We start from the raw sequence: 18,278 nt of genomic DNA on the forward strand, positions 1-18,278 counted from the left end.
CCATGCAGCCGTCATACCGCTCAGGAAGGAGACGCGTTCTGTCTCTTACAGATGAACGTACTTTGGTGCGAAAAGTGCAAATCAATCCCAGAACAACAGCAAAGGACCTTGTGAAGATGCTGGAGGAAACAGGTACAAAAGTATCTATACCCACAGTAAAAATGTGTCCTATATCGACATCACCTGAAAGGCCGCTCAACAAGGAAGAAGCCACTGCCCCAAAACCGCCATAAAAATGCCAGACTACGGTTTGCAACTACACATGGGGACAAAGATCATACTTTTTGGAGAAATGTCTTCTGGTCTGATGAAACAAAAATAGAACTGTTTGGCCATAATGACCATCGTTATGTTTGGAGGGAAAAGAGGGAGGCTTAGAAGCCTAAGAACACCATCCCAACTGTGAAGCGCACGGGGGGGGCGGGGGCATCATGTTGCGGGGGTGCTTTGCTGCAGGAGGGACTGGTGCACTTCACAAAATAGATGACATCATGAGGATTGGAAAATGATGTGGATATATTGAAGCAACATCTTAATTTAAAGACAAGTTAAAGCTTGGTCACAAATGGGTCTTCCAAAATGGACAATGACCCCAAGCATACTTCCAAAGTCGTGGCAGAATGGCTTCAGGACAACAAAGTCAATGTATTGGAGTGGCCATCACAAAGCCCGGACTGATCCCATGCTCTTTTTCCACCAGCATATTTTTAGACAAATCATCTCGCACAGTGTTGGTATAGGCTAATTATCAGTGAAAGCAATGAGATGGATGGGCCTACCCACGCATACAGTATTAAATGCCAAGTGGCAAAAACAAAACCAGTCGCCCTTGCTGTTTCTCTGATGTACGCCTCCTTGGTGTGGATTCTGAGGATATGAGCCAAATCCTGTGCAGTGTCGAGTCAAGGGGGACAAAGTGAGCGCGAGAGAGAGGGAGAGAAAGGGGGGAGGGGGGATGGGAAGGGCGAGAGAAAGGTAGGGAGGCAGAAAGGGAGAGAGATTGGGGAGGGGGGAGAGAGAGAGAGATGGAGAAAGGTACTGTAGAAGGAGAGAGGGGAGATATAGTGAGAGAGAGAGAGGTGTGTGGGCCAGCCAGGTCCACAGTCTGTCAGGAGATCATCGGTCTGCCTAGAGAGCTTGACAAACAAGCCCCTGTCTTTCTGTCTCTTATGCAGCCTCGTCTCACATGCACAGTTGAAGTCGGAAGTTTACATACACCTTAGCCAAGTACATTTAAACTCAGTTTTTCACAATTCCTGACATTTAATCATAAGAAAAAATCTATGTCTTATGTCAGATAGGATCACCACTTTATTTTAAGATTGTGAAATGTCAGAATAATATTAGAGAGAATGATTTATTTCAGCTTTTATTTTTTTCATCACATTCTCCTCATTCCCACATTCCTGGGTCAGAAGTTTACATACACTCGAATAGTATGGTAGCATTGGTAGCATTGCCTTTAAATTGTTTAACTTGGGCCAAAAGTTTCAGCTTGCCTTCCACAAGCTTCCCACAATAAGTTGGGTGAATTTTGGCCAATTCATCCTGACAGAGCTGGGGTAACTGAGTCAGGTTTATAGGCCTCCTTGCTCGCACATGCTTTTCAGTTCTGCCCACACATTTTCCATAGGATTGAGGTCAGGGCTTTGTGATGGCCACTCCAATACATTGACTTTGTTGTCCTTAAGCCATTTTGCCACAACTTTGGAAGTATGCTTGGGGTCATTGTCCATTTGGAAGACCCATTTGTGACCAAGCTTTAACTTCCTGACTGATGTCTTGAGATGTTGTTTCAATATATCAACATAATTTTCCATCCTCATGAAGCCATCTATTTTGTGAAGTGCATCAGTTCTTCCTGCAGCAAAGCACCCCCACAACATGATGCTGCCACCCCGTGCTTCACGGTTGGGATGGTGTTCTTCGGCTTGCAAGCCTCCCCCTTTTTCCTCCAAACATAACGATGGTCATTATGGCCAAACAGTTCCATTTTTTTTATCAGACCAGAGGACATTTCTCAAAAAAATATGATCTTTGTCCCCATGTGCAAACCGTAGTCTGGCATTTTTATGGCAGTTTTGGAGCAGTGGCTTCTTTCTTGCTGAGCGGCCTTTCAGATTATGTCGACATAGGACTCTTTTTACTGTGGATATAGATACTTTCGTACCTGTTTCCTCCACCATCTTCACAAGGTCCTTTGCTGTGGTTCAGGGATTGATTTGCACTTTTCGCACCAAAGTACGTTCATCTGTAGGAGACAAAACACGTCTCCTTCCTGGCCGTTATGACGACTGCGTGGTCCCATGGTGTTTATACTTGCATACTATTGTTTGTACAGATGAGTTTGGTACCTTCAGGCGTTTGGAAATTGTTCCCAAGGATGAACCAGACTTGTGGAGGTCTACAATTTTTTCCGAGGTCTTGTCTGATTTCTTTTGATTTTCCCATGATGTCAAGCAAAGAGGCACTGAGTTTGAAGGTACGCCTTGAAATACATCCACAGGTACACCTCCAATTGACTCAAATGATTTCAATTAGCCTATCAGAAGCTTCTAAGCCATAACATCAATTTCGGGAATTTTCCAAGCTGTTTAAAGGCACAGTCAACTTAATGTATGTAAACTTCTGATCCACTGAAATTGTGATACAATGAAGTAGACGTTAAATAATATGTCTGTAAACAATTGTTGGAAATATTACTTGTGTCACGCACAAAGTAGATATCTTAAGCGACTTGCCAAAACTATAGTTTGTTAACAAGAAATTTGTGGAGTGGTTGAAAAAGAAGTTTTAATGACTCCAACCTAAGTGTATGTTAACTTCCGACTTCAAATGTACCTAACAACAACCCGGATAGTTATATTATATTACAGTTCAAATAGGTCTTTATGTCTTTAAATGAGCCTAATGATTATTTCTGTCAATGTTTTCAGTTCAGATGATGTTTATTGTGTTATGCTCACATTATAAAATCTACATTTGCTTTTCGGAAGGTTTCTTTGTGACTTTGTGACTTTAGCGGTGATGAAAAGCATGTGCTGCATTGCCACCAGCTGGCGTTAATGGTGAATTGCACTTTTACTTGGATGATTATGGCTTTTGCTTGCGTTGTGGTAATTTAGACATATGCCAGGCAAGAAAATAAATAATTGTAAGCAGATACCACTAATTTAGTATTTTTTGTATATATATATATACAGTGAGGGAAAAACGTATCTTATCCCCTGCTGATTTTGTACGTTTGCCCACTGACAAAGAAGTGATCCGTCTAGAATTTTCATTGATACAGTTATATATAAATGATTATGTTTGTATACAAAATTTACTCAATTGGTGTTACCACAACCCAAGCAAAAGCCAGTTATTTTTGTGTGTGTATATATATAAATATACACTGCTCAATAAAATAAAGGGAACACTAAAATAACACATCCTAGATCTGAATGAATGAAATATTCTTATTAAATACTTTTTTTCTTTACATAGTTGAATGTGCTGACAACAAAATCACAAAAAAATGATCAAAGGAAATCAAATTGTCCTTCTGTGGCTCAGTTGGTAGAGCATGGCGCTTGTAACGCCAGGGTAGTGGGTTCGATTCCCGGGACCACCCATACGTAGAATGTATGCACACATGACTGTAAGTCGCTTTGGATAAAAGCGTCAGCTAAATGGCATATATTATTATTATTATAAATTTATCAACCCATGGAGGTCTGGATTTGGAGTCACACTCAAAATTAAAGTGGAAAACAACACTACAGGCTGATCCAACTTTGATGTAATGTCCTTAAAACAAGTCAAAATGAGTCTCAGTAGTGTGTGTGGCCTCCCCCTGCCTGTATGACCTCCCTACAACACCTGGGCATGCTCCTGATGAGATGGCAGATGGTCTCCTGAGGGATCTCCTCCAAGACCTGGACTAAAGCATCTGCCTACTCCAGGACAGTCTGTGGTGCAACGTGGCGTTGGTGGATGGAAAGAGACATGATGTCCCAGATGTGCTCAATTGGATTCAGGTCTGGGGAACAGGCGGGCCAATCCATAGCATCAATGCCTTCCTCTTGCAGGAACTGCTGACACACTCCAGCCACATGAGGTCGAGCGTTGTCTTGCATTAGGAGGAACCCAGGGCCAACTGCACCACCATATGGTCTCACAAGGGGTCTGAGGATCTCATCTCGGTACATAATGGCAGTCAGGCTACCTCTGGCGAGCACATGTAGGGCTGTGCGGCCCCCCAAAGAAATGCCACCCCACACCATGACTGACCCACCGCCAAACCGGTCATGTTGGAGGATGTTGCAGGCAGCAGAACGTTCTCCACGGCTCTGTCACGTCTGTCACTTGACGTCTGTCACGTTCTCCAGACTCTGGAGTGTCTGTAACGTGCTCAGTGTGAACCTGCTTTCATCTGTGAAGAGCACAGGGCGCCAGTGGCGAATTTGCCAATCTTGGTGTTCTCTAGCAAATGCCAAACGTCCTGCATGGTGTTGTGCTGCAAGCACAACCCCCACCTGTGGACATCAGGCCCTCATACCACCCTCATGAAGTCTGTTTCTGACCGTTTGAGCAGACACATGCACATTTGTGGCCTGCTGGAGGTAATTTTGCAGGGCTCTGGCAGTGCTCCTCCTGCTCCTCCTTGCACAAATGCGGAGGTAGCGGTCCTGCTGCTGGGTTGTTGCCCTCCTACGGCCTCCTCCACGTCTTCTGATGTACTGACCTGTCTCCTGGTAGCGCATCCATGCTCTGGACACTACGCTGACAGACACAGCAAACCTTCTTGCCACATCTTGTATTGATGTGCCATCCTGGATGAGCTGCACTACCTGAGCCACTTGTGTGGGTTGTAGACTCTGTCTCATGCTACCACTAGAGTGAAAGCACCGCCAGCATTCAAAAGTGACCAAAACATCAGCCAGGAAGCATAGGAACTGAGAAGTGGTCTGTGGTCACCACCTGCAGAACCAGTCCTTTGTTGGTGGTGTCTTGCTAAATGCCTATAATTTCCACCTGTTGTCTATTCCATTTGCACAACAGCATGTGAAATGTATTGTCAATCAGTGTTGCTTCCTAAGTGGACTGTTTGATTTCACAGAAGTGTGATTGACTTGGAGTTACATTGTGTTGTTTAAGTGTTCCCTTAATTTTTTTGAGCAGTGTATATAATTATGCTTGCATAGTATAAACTCGATAAATCCACTTAAGGCTGTCTAAAGTAGGCCTATAAATGGCAAATGGCAAATGGATCTAAAAATATAATATAAAACCTTCACTCTAGGGGAACAATTTAAGAGGAATGGAGTACCCAACACCATGAATTTACTCTAGGAACCTTTGGGTAAAATTTGTGACACAAGAGAGGGCGAGAGCAGTTGGGGTCAAGATAGGAAGCCTTTGCCAAATCTTTGCAAGAACGCACCTCTGAAAATATCTCTCACATGATGGAGACTACGGTCCAATTATAGGCCACTCTCTTTCACTCACACATGCCGGATCTAATAGCTGCGGCTGTGGGGCGTGTGAGATGAGGAGGTTCTGTATCATACACTGTAAAGAATGACTTTGGATCAACCTAAAAAAGATATATATATTCAACTGGTTACAAATATTACGTATTTTCAATTGAAAAATACTAAATATTTTGAAATCAAATATAAAATTCAATGCCAACAGTTTTATTTCATTATTGCCAAACCTGCTATTTCTTTCATCACTCAACTTACTTTTCCCCTTTGGTTAAACCTAATAAATAAGAAATCCAAAGTAATATTTAATGTAAATACAACCAATTTTATTTTTTATATTGTTCCAAATTCTTTTTACCATATGAACCTTAATCAGGTCAACACTCGTAAGGCCGTGTGGTCGAACAGTATTACAGGGCACGTTCTCAGAGCATGCGCAGAACAGTCTGTAATACTCACATGTCTCAAAATGAACACCATCATTCCTGTCCCCAAGAATTCTAAGGTTTCATGTCACAATGACTGCCGCCCTGTAGCCCTCACATCTGTAATCATGAAGTGCTTTGAAAGGCTGGTTATGGCACACGTCAAATCCATCATCCCAAAAACCCTAGACCCACATTTTGCATACCACTCAACCTATCCATAGACGATGCAATCTCAATTGCACTCCACACTGCCCTCACTCACCTAGGAGGAATACCCTATGTGCAAATGCTGTTCATTGACTACAGCTAAGCGTTCAATACCATAGTCCCCTCCAAGCTCATCACCAAGCTTGGGGCCCTGGAACTGAACACCTCCCACTGCAACTGGATCCTGGACTTCCTGACATGCTGCCTCAGGTGGTGAGGGTAGGCAACAATACCTCTGCCACGCTGACCCTCAACACGGGGCCCCTACAGAGGAGGGTGCTTCAGTCCCCTCTCGTACTCCCTGTTCACCCACAACTGCATGGCCACACACGACTCCAACACCATCAAGTTTTCTTATGACACGACGGTGGTAGGCTTGATCACCGGCGACCATTAGACAGGAAGGAGGTCAGCGACCTGGCAACGTGGTGCCAGGACAACGACCTCTCCCTCAGCTTCAGAAAGACCAAGGAGCTGATCATGGACTACAGGAAACGGGAGGTCGAGAACACACAAGCTCCTCAGTGTTCAAATCACTAAGGACTTCAAATATCCCACACATACCCAAACAGCCGTGAAGAAGGCACGACAGTGCCTCTCCCCCTCGGGAGGTTGAAAAGATTTGGCATTGTCCCTCAAATCGAGAAAAAGTTCTTGAGCTGCTCCATTGAGAGCATCTTGACTGCCTAAATCACTGCTTGGTATGGCAACTGCACCGCCCTCGATTGCATGGCGCTACAGAGGGTGATGCGGACAGCCCACTACATCACTGGAGCCGAGCTCCCTGCCATCCAGGACATCTATATCAGGCGGTGTGAAAGGAAGGCCCGGAACATTGTTAAAGACTCCAGCCTCCCAAGCCATAGACTGTGCTCTCTGCTTCAGCATTGGCAAATGTTATTGGAGCATGGTATTGGCACTGACCCTGGAACTGACTCTGTACATAGCTTACTTACTTTCTCATGTTATCCTTATTTCTCTTTCTTGTGTGTTTTTGTTCTACTTACCTTTTTTAACTCTGAAAAACAATTGCAGCACCCCCAGCCCCAACCAAACTACTTCCCGTGGCTATGGTTATAGCCTAGTGAGCTAGAAATGTATCAACTGAAACGAATGCCGGTGAATGCTATAACATAACCGTACAGATCAATTGTCTATGTATAGACAAACTTGTAAATATAAGTAGGTCTAGTGATGCTACACAGCAGGTCCTATCAGTAACAGACAGATAAATAAGAAATGGACCGGTCATACTTAGGCACGAATGGTTTTTGAAAGAGAATTAGTACATTTGTGGCCTAAACTAGATGCGCAAGCAGTGGCGACCCATCATTCAGGGCTGGCGACCCCACCTGTTTCGAGGCCCACCTGTTCAGCTTAAAAAATAAATATATATATTTATAAATTCCATGTTATTTTGGCATCAATACTTGTCACATATCAGTCTACAAACAATGTAAACAATGTTATCATTGGGTTAATAAAGCAGACATGGTCTCTTTTATGCTTTCTTGATTAAGGCAGCTCCAAAATGCAGGTTTTTGTCAGCCGAGCTCAGTGCTTTCTGTGGTGGAGGGGCAGAAAATACGCTGAGCGTTCAAAACAACTGGAAACTCGGAACTGGGAAATCTCAGACTTCAGTGATTTCAAGACAACTGGGAACTCTGAAAAAAACAGCTCAGGCTGGGAAAATACGGAAAATCATTTTGATTGGTCATCCAACTCGGAATTCCAAGTCGGGAACTCGGGCCTCTTTCTAGAGCCCACAAGAAGGATCGCCGCGCCACCTTCCTGTTCAAGTGAGCACAGCACAACAAGGTGAGTCCAAAAGTCTATTGTACTCTGCTGCATACATGATATAAATTGCCAGGGAGATATGTATACTGTAGCCAAGAAAGTAATACTAAGTGTATGTTGTGTAGTAAGCTGTTAGTAGCCCATGTGCCTCACCCTAATAATTTGGTTCATTTTCCCCTCATAAGCGGAGCCTACTGTTCTGACTTGGTGGGGACTCAGCCTATAGTCTGTTTTAGAGAAATGCAATCATCGAATATTGTAAGAGCTTTCATTGTCTGCTTATATGCCCCCTTTTTTATGCTATTGTTCTGACTTGGTGTACAGGGAGAATACTGTAAGAATGGCCCATGTTCTGAATTCGGGTCACTGTACATTTCAAAAGTGCGGAACAAATAGTTAAACTGACTACGTCTGTCCTAGCTCGCTCATTAATGTCTTAATCGAAATTACGGATTGCCTCATGTCCCCTTGTCGTCCCCTTATGCCATATGGCACCATTTGTCACCGTTATAGAGCAATTAATGTATTGTTTAGTGTTGTGCTGTGTAGTGGTCTTGCTGGCATGCATAAAACAAATATATTGTTTGCCCCACCAAGATTTACATGCTAAAATCGTCACTGTGCGATGTGTTGGCTGCAGTACACGTCATCACACAGACTAACTCACAACTAACCAGTCAAAATCATTGGCGGACACATTGAAATTTCCTTGAACAATCCTCCGTTTTTCATATGTTCATGTAATGTTGAGATAAAACTACTCAGATTATAGATGCATCATCTCGTGTGTGTTGAGGCCCAGTCAGCTGCGTTTATGGCGTGTGGCTTGTGATCAGCAGTGCCTTTTTGCTATTAATTAGTCAGCTGTACCAGTGGATAAGTAGCATGCGTGTAGTCAGCTGTGTGTGTAGATTGTAGCCAGCTGTGTGTGTAGTCAGCTGTGTGTAGTGTGTAGTCAGCTGTGTGTATAGAGTGTAGTCAGCTGTGTGTGCAGAGTATAGTCAGCTGTGCGTGTAGTCAGCTGTGTGTGTAGTGTGTAGTCAGCTGTGTGTGTAGTTAGCTGTGTGTAGCGTGTAGTCATCTGTGTGTGTAGCATGTAGTCAGCTGTGTGTGTAGAGTGTAGTCAGATGTGTGTGTGGAGTGTAGTCAGCTGTGTGTGTATAGTGTTGTCAGCTGTGTGTGTAGAGTGTAGTTAGCTGTGTGTGTAATGTGTCGTCAGCTGTGTGTGTAGTTAGCTGTGTGTGTAGCGTGTAGTCAGCTGTGTGTGCTGTGTAGTCAGGTGTGTGTGTAGAGTGTAGGCAGCTGTGTGTGTAGCGTGTAGTCAGCTGTGTGTATAGAGTGTAGTCAGCTGTGTGTGTAGTTAGCTGTGTGTAGCGTGTAGTCATCGGTGTGTGTAGCATGTAGTCAGCTGTGTGTGTAGAGTGTAGTCAGATGTGTGTGTGGAGTGTAGTCAGCTGTGTGTGTAATGTGTCGTCAGCTGTGTGTGTAGTTAGCTGTGTGTGTAGCGTGTAGTCAGCTGTGTGTGCTGTGTAGTCAGGTGTGTGTGTAGAGTGTAGGCAGCTGTGTGTGTATCGTGTAGTCAGCTGTGTGTATAGAGTGTAGGCAGCTGTGTGTGTAGTCAGCTGTGTGTGTAGAGTGTAGGCAGTGTGTGTGAACCCGTTGCAAACAGTGTCACTGTTCTTTCCAGATTCGGAATATGTTGGACTAGCCGGGGTCAGGCAGCTCTGTGATTCCTCAAAGCAGTTTGCTGACGAGCAGCTCCAACTATGCCAGCCCTAGACTCGATCGACACCAGCCCACCAAAGGTCAGCAGTCACAATGCAGCAGACTGGATCAAGTGACTACCCTTACTGCAGTATCAGTCAAACTACTGCTTTATCTAACACTCAAAAGCACGTATGTGCACACGCACTAATGCATACGCACATACACTCTCACATATACATGCATACGTATGCATATGTGCACACACGCACATGCACACACACACTATCGTTCACACTCTCTCCCTCTTTCTCTCTCTCTCTCTCTCTCTCTCTCTCTCTCTCTCTCTCTCTCTCTCTCTCTCTCTCTCTCTCTCTCTCTCTCTCTCTCTCACACACCTACACTTGCGTAGTTGCACATTGAATACTTGTTCAACTTCCTTCTGAACTCTGAAAGATGTCAGTGTGATTTATCAGTTCATTAAATGAGGTCCCGAAGGGGGATGATGTGAATGCTGAGTCAACAATCGGCATACCTAATTGTATGTGCATGCCCTGGATGCATTTTAAAGGGCGACTGAATGCACTGTTTCTGCATGTGATAGAAACAGGCATTTCAGAATTCGGAATTGGAATCATGCATGTGACAAGATATCAGTCTTGGGGATGTGGTTCCATATGACAGTTATTGATGTTTGTCCCCCATGAGACACCATAGGAGCAAAGCCAGAATTACTTCCTCAAAATAGTCAGAAAAAAAATACATCTGTAATTAATTTTTGAGGTTTTTGCTGAGGAGGACGCAATCTTACATCTAGCTAAAGTGTTTGATGCAGTATTTCTCAAGTAAAAAAAATGTGTGTCCTATTGTCTTAGATAAACTTACGTAACGAAGTCAGATCCGCTGTGCTGATAGGCAGGCCAGCTTCACTACACATGTTTTTTTTTGCCCAGGTGTTGTTGACGCCTGCCAGATCTATCAACGCCTTGATAGGTATTTATCAGCTAACCACATCATAACGTATTTTATAGCAATCTGTCAGTCGATGACACAGTCGATGACGTGGCACACAACCATTGGTTGGCGCATGGATGCAATGTCTGAGCAGGGGATCGCGGCCACTGGCTGCGTAAGGATTCGTCAAAGCCGTGTATCCCGTGTTAGTGGGCAAGTGAGCATTATCGCAATCAAAACCCAACCCTCAAGTAAAGTCATGATGAACTCACAGTACAATCACCTGCCAACTCTCCCATGAATTAGCACTACTGGCCCTATATGGCTCCTCTGAGGACAGCAAGCACTTGGGGACTTGGGTAACGGAAGACATATCACGTCCAGCATTTTACAAAAAGCTATAGCAGTGTACTTTCTGTCTCTTCACGTCATGATTAATAATACTGTTTTTGTGAAACTTTGGGGCAGTTTCTGAAAACTGTTGCAATGTTTCATATAAGGAGGTGAAAATATATCCCATAAAAAAATGTAATCTCTCAAAGTCAAGTACAGGACTTTTAATGGAAAGACAAAGTCACAGAAATCACACAACTTGATTATATCATCATCATCATCATCATCATCATCATCATCATCATCATCCTCATCTCCAAATCCTTGCAATGATTAAGTGATGAAAAAGTGCAGTCCATTTGACCGTACTATCTGTAGGCTACATGTCTGAGAGAGATAGGTCAGATGGGGGGGGGCAGTAAGTGATCTCCCAGGATCACAGAGATATTGTAATCTCATACGTCTGTCTAACGCACGCTCCAGCCCAATCAAACTGCGGCCAACATGGATGTGTGACTTATACATTTCAAGTTCATTACAGAGGTGCGATATGACGACCATATCATATCAGCTAGTCTAAGTTCAAACGGTTGAATTACAATGACTATGCAAGACAATCTTTAGTCAGCGTATAAGACCCGGGGAAATCTGGAAAGCTTTCTGTTGAAGCTCATATGTTATCATTGTTGAGGAAAGAAAAATGGGAAAAAGAAATAAAGAAACTTCACTTTCAAATCTCCAATGCCCCACGCGGTTCAGCTATCCCCTTTTGTCCTACATTGGAATAATGGATTTCGTTCTCCTTTAATAACTTTGGTACATTTTCACTTTTGATATTGGGCCCATAAAACACTGCAACAAACTAAAACAAATCATGGCAACTCTTTATATTGAGTTGCTCTCATACCTCTGTAGTAACACTGTCATTACACCAGTAACAACATTGTATTAACAAATACATTATAATTGCAATAGCTAATACTGAAGTACCATGTACAATAACAACAATGTTGCCACAGTAGTAGTTACAGGTATAAGAGTAACTTCATGTAAAGTGTTACCCAAATCATACACACACGTGCGCACACGCACAATATTATAATTCTTTACACACAAACACTTCACCTCTCTCCATCTATTCTGTCAGTCCCTGTCACGCGTTGCCTATCTGCCACACAGCACCACCAATACAGTGAGAACAAGTAGAGAGCAAAGCACGCTGGGAAATTATACACAAGAGTGGTAAAGAGAAACACTGCTACCAAAAGGGCATAGACCAGTGCTCTGGTTACGCTACTGAGAGAGATGAACATCCTCAACCATGCCAAGATGCTGCTGGCAGCATCCTCCACTTTCTCAGGGGGTGGAGGGCTCGTACGGCTGCTGAGGGTCTCCTGATCCTCCCCTAATGACGATGGGTTTTGGGTTGACCCCTGACTGACCCCTGACTCACTCCCGTCACTGACCACTGTGTTAAATCTTGTGCTGAGAGAAAATGAATGAGAGAGGACAGTTGTACCTCTGTTTGGAGATGACGCATAGGCTTGGCCCATAGAGGGCTCTGCATTGCTACTGGGTGTAGTTTGGCTAAGGCCTTGTCTCGGTGTGAAGGTCAAATCGGGAACTATACATGCCTTCATTAGAGAATCTACCCAGGAGTCTATGTCAGTCACCGCTTTCTTAGTGAGACGTTTTGCCTGGTGGTTCGGGACATTTTGAACGACTTCAGGTACATCTGACAGTCTCTCCTCCTTCTCGTTGTCTTGTTCGGCTAAAGGACAATTATCAACCGACTGCAAACATAACACCTCTTCTAACGTTTCCTCATTCAAACCTTTCTGTTCTCTGAACAACTCATCTTCGCCCAACCCTACCTCCTTACCCACCCATTCTTTATCATCCTCCATAATAAGTTCTTTGGAGCCTTCTGACAACTTTCCATTTTTATCTTGTCTTGGTCCTTCAACATTTTCCATTGTCACCTCATGCTTTCCTTCCTTTTCTGTTGACACGTCCTCACTCTCATTTCGGGTGTCGGCGGTCTCGTCCGTTAAGTCCTCCACTTCTTCCTTTTCTGGAGTTCCCATACTTATTTCTTCATTTATCTGTTCTGTGTCTCTCTGTCTGGACATTTCGGCCACAACATTTTCTGTCTTTTCCACGTCTCCTGCGTTCTTTTCCCTGAACACTGCGGGCTCTGTTAGGTTGTGCGTTGATGAATCTTTATCCATATCTATGTCTCTGTATAGCTCTTCTTCATTTACGCTCTGATAGATATCTTCTTCTTGTATTATATTCGACCAGAATCCCTCTTCGTGTGTTTGGTTGGATCTGAATTCCTCAACCTCTTCTAGGTTCTCTCTGTCTCTCTGTTCTTCATCAAACTGTCTGAATTCCTCGAATTCGTTTGATCTGAATACTTCATTGGGTGTTTGGTTCGGTCTAAATTTTTCGGCAAATGTCCGGTTCTCTCTGTCTAGCTCTTCATCTTCATGACTCAGGCGCAATTCTTTGTCTGTATGGCTCGGTCTGTCATCTTCTTCATCTTGATGGCTTGGTGAGAATTCCTCTTCCATCTCAATTTTGTTTGGTCTTAATTCCTCTGCCTCAGTTTGGTTCCAGCTGAATTCACCATCGAATGTTTGGTTCGGTCTAGATTCTTCTTCGTCTTCTTGATTTGATCTGAATTTCTCTGCCTCTGATTGATTCGGTTTAAATTCATCTTCCACTGTATTAAATGGTCTGATTTCAACTTCGTCAGATTTGTTTGGTCTGAGTTCCTCTTCGTGTGTTTGTTTCAGTCTGAATTCTTTTTTTACTGTTTGATTGAGCCTGAATTCTTCTTCATACCTTCGACTCGGCCTGAATTCTTCTTCATATGTTTGACTCGGCCTGAATTCTTCCAACTCTGTTAGGTTCAGTTCTAAATAGATGTTGTCTCTTCGGTTCATTTGGAATTCATATTCCACTACTGGACTCTGTCTATGCAACGCTTCTTCTGTGAGGTCTTGTGTGAACTCTTCTTCCTCTGATTGGTTCGGCTTGAATAGCTCATCCTCTTTGTAGGCCTGTGTGAATCCCTCCTCCACTCCATCGCACTGTGTGTTTGCTTTACCCTCTGTCCTCTCTGCGACTGTCTCCCTAAATGTCACAGTATCATCAGCTGCTTTGTGCACGTTGCCTTTAACCTCTGCTACCACGTCGGAAGAAAGCGTCTTGTCTTGCCTTTCTCCCTGCCAGATTCTATCTACTGCATTGGCATTCTGAGATTCCGCCATTGCTGTCATATCTGTTGTCTCGGTCTCCCCCGAGCTTGTTACCGGCTCTGCTCTGTATGGTGTGAAAGGCTCCTCTCCTCTTCCTCCCCCCGCCTCCACATGCTTGTGGCACTGAGCCGTGCTGTCAACAGACCCCCCGGCCACCCTTGCGGCACCCGAGGGAATGGATTCCTGTAGAGTGTCTGTTACAAGGATAGCCTCTGACCTTTGGGAAGGATTATAAACTAACGCTTTGTCGTCTCTGGGGAAGGTGACACCCGAGCTTGACAGTGGCTCCTCGGCACTGACCACAGGCATCACATGATTGTGAGCCCACGACGGCAATTCATCTACCGTGCAGTGGGTGTATCTTTGTGTATTTGAGTCCGAGTCATCCACCTGTTGGTTGTCGACTTTTGAGGAAGCCTCAAAATCCTCCGTTTCGATTGAGGGGCAAACTGAAGTTGCCGACTGTAGCCATTCAGACTCTGGCACACTGGTAGTATCTTTGGAGTCTGTGCCATTGAGAAAGGCTTCCCACAGATCACAAACAGAGGTTTGTTCTCCCAGATTGTCCTCTGACTTGTCTGATGTGAGCTGAGGTGTGGTCCTTGTTCTAATCCAGTCATCCTCATCTGGAGTCCCCACACGCACGTTATCTTTGCCCCAGTCCAGGGAAAGTAGGGGTATCTGGTGGTATGTCATTATTTGAGGGGTATCATTGGTTTGTTTCTTCTGGCGTAATCGTAGGAGACTGGAGGCGCTGTCCCCTAAGGGTTTGATTCTGATGTCTGGAAGTGAAGGTGGCTTCTCCAGTTCGTTATGTGGTAGCCCATTGGAAATGTGTTCCTGTCTTGCCGTCTGCTCTCGGCGAGAAAAGTATTCCTGCACTCGTGCTGAACAGGCCTTCCTTCGTCTGCTCCTCTGACTACTCCCCTGTCAGTCAACAAAGAAAGGAAAAGGGCATATTTAGGTTTGGACTTACTTCGTTGCCTTCACAAAATGTGTTTTAACATCTGATCTAACAAGGACTAATAGAAAACATATTTGAACTTATTGCAATAAAACAAATGTGTGAATTTGTAGAATATTGCAATGAGATTGGTACTTTGGTTGCAATACCATTTTTCTTTATACATACTTGCCCTCTGCAGTTACTAGTGGCACACATGACTGCACTAAAGCAATGTATGGTATGCTCTCAAGTATCATGTAAAATGCCTCACTGTCTCCTCACGTACTGTGCAGTATGTTACACTGACTCATGCGTAACTAGCTGAAGTACAGACATGCCTCACTGCAGAAAGAGCATGGTTGGTAATAACGGTCAAACATGTATTAACTATATGTATTTTAGGGCGAGAAATGTGTTAAATATTGTTTTGTGTCAAATGTGTATGTGGCAGTTGCAAAACACCCCACCCAGGACATGTCAAAATGTTTACCAGCCCTTTAGTACAAATGATTGACCTCACCAAATTTCTGTGATGGTAATCCTCATGATGCAGAATAGAGAGCAGATGCTCTGCGTTTTCCACTTTTTTCCTGCCAGTCCCCTCTGCTCTGTGTGTGGCTGAATCTGGAAAATAAATTGCTCACAGACTCAGATTCCCGAGCATGGCGTTCACATTTCACAGACATAATATGTGCGATATACACACCTGGAGTGTCTGTAGTGGTCTCCGCGGGGTTCTCCTCAGCACTGTTCATCTTACTGTCAACACAGAGGACAGACCGAATTACATGAAATGTTATGGGGCAAAACAACAAGGAATTACTGTTCCTCGAGAACCAAAACACAGAGGTTGTTAAGATTTTGGTCCTAAAGTAAAAAACAAAATGGAAACATTTGATTTTCCAGTCAATATCAGACGTCATGGAAAGCTGGACTGAGACTAGATCCCATGGGGAGCTATTTGATACTGTGGCCGTGCACAACGGACATCTATGAAAAAGCTAACTCCAACAGTCATGCACAGGTGATCCATCTAGAATAATATAAATATTTTTTTTCTTCCATATATATATATATAAATGTGTCACACTAATAATCAAATATTTTCCTATTTCACTAAGAGATAATAATATGTTTTAATCATATTACTCAATTTGCTGTCAGAACTACTTGTTTGTAATCTATGCTATAGTGACTAATACTTAGTTATTTAATACTTCAGTAATAGTGTGTTTCTATTGCTTACTGTCAGCAGAGGGAACAAGAATAGGACTGGGGTGACTCCTCACCTGTTGACTTTCAGACAGGTTCTCTTCTCTCTCCAGTTATTTACTTCCTCTAGCTGAGGCTCCATTGCTATCAGATCTCTGCCTCCCTTTTTGTGACAGAACAGCACATAGTTCATGTCACTGTTGTTTGCCCAAAAAGTGCCCACTGATGTCTCGTATCTGAGGCAGAACTCCACTCTGGTTCCCTCCATCTCAAAGGGCGGCACGAGGGTAAGCCTAAACGCAAACCTGTCCGTCGTTCCATCGCTGGAGCCCGGGACGTACTCAGCCAGCAGATCAAAGCTGGTCTTCCAGCTATCCAGAGTGATCCGGATATAAAGGGATTTATTGTAGCACAGGTTCACCACCCTGACAATACCCCTGAGCGCGGTGGTGCCAGGAAGTAACTCAATGCTCTCCAGCTCCAGCTCCTGATCCTGGAGTCTCTGTTCGAGTTCCTCCTGAGACGAGGGCACGGTAAACAAAGATGATAGGAAATACTCGTCCGGTTCTTTAACTTTGACCTCGGGCTCCGGGGGGTCAACGACCTCTGCCCCCGTCAGGTCTGTACTGTCAAACTCCTTGACGTATACCAGATCCAGACCGAAGGCGTCAGCAAAGGACACCTTCCTACGGATGACGGCCAGGGGCTCGGGCTCCGAACCATCTGACTCGTCCGACTCGTCCGTGGCGCCTTTCTGTGTGTATCGGCTTCCTCGCTCCTCTTCCTCCCTCACTCCCCCCTCGTTAATATCCCTGCTTCCCCAGGTTCTGGTGTCTGGAGCCTCCATGAAGTTTGAGGGCCCGAGAGGCCTTGGATCGTCTGTAGACATCAGTGGGCTGGCTGTCTGTCTACATTGGGAAGGGAGGACAGAACCAGAGTGCCCCTGGCTGTGGCGACACTCGAGAGGACGTGAGTTGACATACGGGGTCCAGTTACAGCTGAATATTGTGGTGTAAGCCAGGCCTATTAATAGGTCTCATACAATATGCTAGTCTGGCCCCTGCAGTCATCCGTCCCAACATAACGTCTCTCATATCTGTTGCAATAAAGAAATGTACCAGTAATAACGAAAAAAATATGACACATATAAGACAGAGGCAAAAAATGTATATTGAACTCATCTGTGCGCATCTATTGAATGACAGAATGAGATCATCACTTACTAGTAGTGTATGGTTTTTATGGTTGTCCAAACTGCAAGTGTTGCATGCAGTTTGCATCTGTCACTTGCAGGTATCGATAAAGTCCTCCAGACATGGATCAAAAGTGGTGCCAGGGCCAAGTCCCTGTGGATTCCTCATCTCTCCTATACCCTCTTGCCATCGTGATACTATAATCCCCCAAGCCTCGGGTTATTGAGGACAAAGAGATAGGACTTAGAAAATGAAGCAACTTCAGAGGAAATTATTGTACAGTAGCCAAGCTCTCCCTGGCTCTCAAACAATCACCTCTCTTATGATGATGCCAGAGTAACATCTACCTTGTAAAATGACATTTTAATTCCTTGAATCTGGCCAGATAGGAGATGCAAGTACACCTGTAAATCTAACATACTCCTTTCAACAGGCTGTAGGCCTAGTTATACAATACAGCCCAGGTATGTAGACCGGTTTCACACTCAATGGATTCTTTGTGCAAGGTTGTTGATGAATATCAATTGATTCTTTTAGAATTGAATTTTCAACATGACAACAAGACAGTGCATTTGGTATTTCCTACATACAATGACATGAAACTGACATGAGTATGATATTTACTGTACTGAATAATCAGATCAGTGTATGACCAAAGAGGGTTTCTTCCATGCCCAAGTACTTTGACACAGCATTAGGTCATCTACTCAGCACACCATGGCTGATCTCAATATATATGACTTTTGATCGCTTATATGCATTTC

General features: G+C 44.1%; 1 protein-coding gene across 1 annotated transcript; it reads right to left on the reverse strand.

Moving 5' to 3' along the window:
* Nucleotides 1–11,106: 11,106 nt before the first annotated feature.
* Nucleotides 11,107–17,318, reverse strand: LOC118366196 (uncharacterized). Its single transcript, XM_035748683.2, has 4 exons — nt 16,399–17,318; nt 15,816–15,868; nt 15,630–15,733; nt 11,107–15,090 (listed from the first exon to the last, which is right to left on the reverse strand). The coding sequence occupies exons 1-4, from the start codon at nt 17,208–17,210 to the stop codon at nt 12,019–12,021; spliced, it is 4,041 nt and encodes a 1,346-aa protein (XP_035604576.1). The 5' UTR covers nt 17,211–17,318; the 3' UTR covers nt 11,107–12,018.
* Nucleotides 17,319–18,278: the final 960 nt, after the last annotated feature.

Source organism: Oncorhynchus keta, chromosome 33 (assembly GCF_023373465.1).
Source record: "Oncorhynchus keta strain PuntledgeMale-10-30-2019 chromosome 33, Oket_V2, whole genome shotgun sequence".
NCBI classification, from domain to species: Eukaryota; Metazoa; Chordata; class Actinopteri; order Salmoniformes; family Salmonidae; genus Oncorhynchus; species Oncorhynchus keta.

What these genes read in the sequence shown, in the direction of transcription:
- LOC118366196 (XM_035748683.2), bottom strand. Translation starts at nt 17,210, where the DNA reads ATGTCTACAGACGATCCAAGGCCTCTCGGGCCCTCAAACTTCATGGAG. An exon ending in GACCACTACAGACACTCCAG is followed by an intron (nt 15,734 to 15,815) that starts GTGTGTATATCG and finishes TTTATTTTCCAG; the next exon opens with ATTCAGCCACACACAGAGCA. An exon ending in ATTACCATCACAGAAATTTG is followed by an intron (nt 15,091 to 15,629) that starts GTGAGGTCAATC and finishes GTTGACTGACAG; the next exon opens with GGGAGTAGTCAGAGGAGCAG.